The sequence below is a fragment of the Orycteropus afer genome, unplaced genomic scaffold (assembly GCF_000298275.1).
Source record: "Orycteropus afer afer isolate SDZICR_OR568_19922 unplaced genomic scaffold, OryAfe1.0 scaffold00018, whole genome shotgun sequence".
NCBI classification, from domain to species: Eukaryota; Metazoa; Chordata; class Mammalia; order Tubulidentata; family Orycteropodidae; genus Orycteropus; species Orycteropus afer.
Window position 1 is genome coordinate 13,995,961 of NW_006921605.1, and position 1,024 is coordinate 13,996,984.

General features: G+C 34.6%; 1 protein-coding gene across 1 annotated transcript in view; it reads right to left on the reverse strand.

Moving 5' to 3' along the window:
- Nucleotides 1–1,024, reverse strand: part of LOC103214090 (ABC-type organic anion transporter ABCA8-like) — a 59,436-nt gene that overhangs the window by 52,039 nt on the left and 6,373 nt on the right. The window contains exon 4 of the mRNA XM_007959892.1: nt 116–219. Within this exon, the coding sequence (XP_007958083.1) occupies nt 116–219 (104 nt within the window). The remainder of the gene's footprint in view (nt 1–115; nt 220–1,024) is intronic.

A 1,024-nucleotide genomic window follows, 5' to 3' on the forward strand; every position in this document is an offset into this window, starting at 1 on the left:
TTCTGTCATACATAGGGTCGCTATGAGTCGAAGCCAACTCAGTGGCACCTAAAAACAACAATAATACCTTTAATTTGCATTGAACATTAGTTTGCATTGAACATTTTGCACTTACTTCTATAATAGCAGCATTAATGGCAGCTTGAAAAGCCACAAAACCTTTCTCCCAGAATTCTGAAATTTCACATTCAATATCTCCATTCATTCCATAACAATGAGCTTTGGGAAAAGAAGGAAAACATAACTTCATCAGGGACTGTCTCAGTCTGATTACAGGAAGCAGTGGAATTTACAATGGATCCAAACTCCAAATGTTGTTATGTTGAATCAAGCCCATGAAACATAAATTATAATAAGGATTCTCAAAGTGAGGAGGGCAGGGCACACCCAGGGATATTCTGCCTTAAATTATAACACACACCCGACCCTTTCCCACAGGGTCTTCTGTGCTTCTCTGCCAGTGAAGGGTTTTGCAGAAGTCTTGTACAATTTTGCATTGTGAACACAATGTTGTTTAAATGCTTTTCAAAAGTTAGCAGAGTCTAATATGGACTGAAACATGTTGAACTAAATTAAAGCTTCTTCTAGTAGGCTAACATGGGCTATTTCACAAGCACAGACGACAAATGGAAGTTCAAATGAGGCAACTTCCTTCACTTAAATCATGATGACTAGAACATCTTTTGAAGAAGAAGGTTTACATATTAAAACATAAACACACACACATGTAAAAACTACTTTCCCACTGAGAATTAAACTATATTAAAGAGATATTTTTAATAAGATTTGTTTAAATGGAGCACAAGCAATAAATGAATATTGTATTAATTTTTAAATACTTTTAAAATAATTTTGAAATACTCACACCTATAGATGGTACAAAATAAACCATCATAAGAACAGTTGGAATTCTCATGTGTGCTCTCTGATCTTACTGCTTTTCTTATCACCAAACTTTTTCCTTATCACTCTAACTAGGTATGTTACCTCCACCATGTATAGCTCTAAACTACATATACCATTT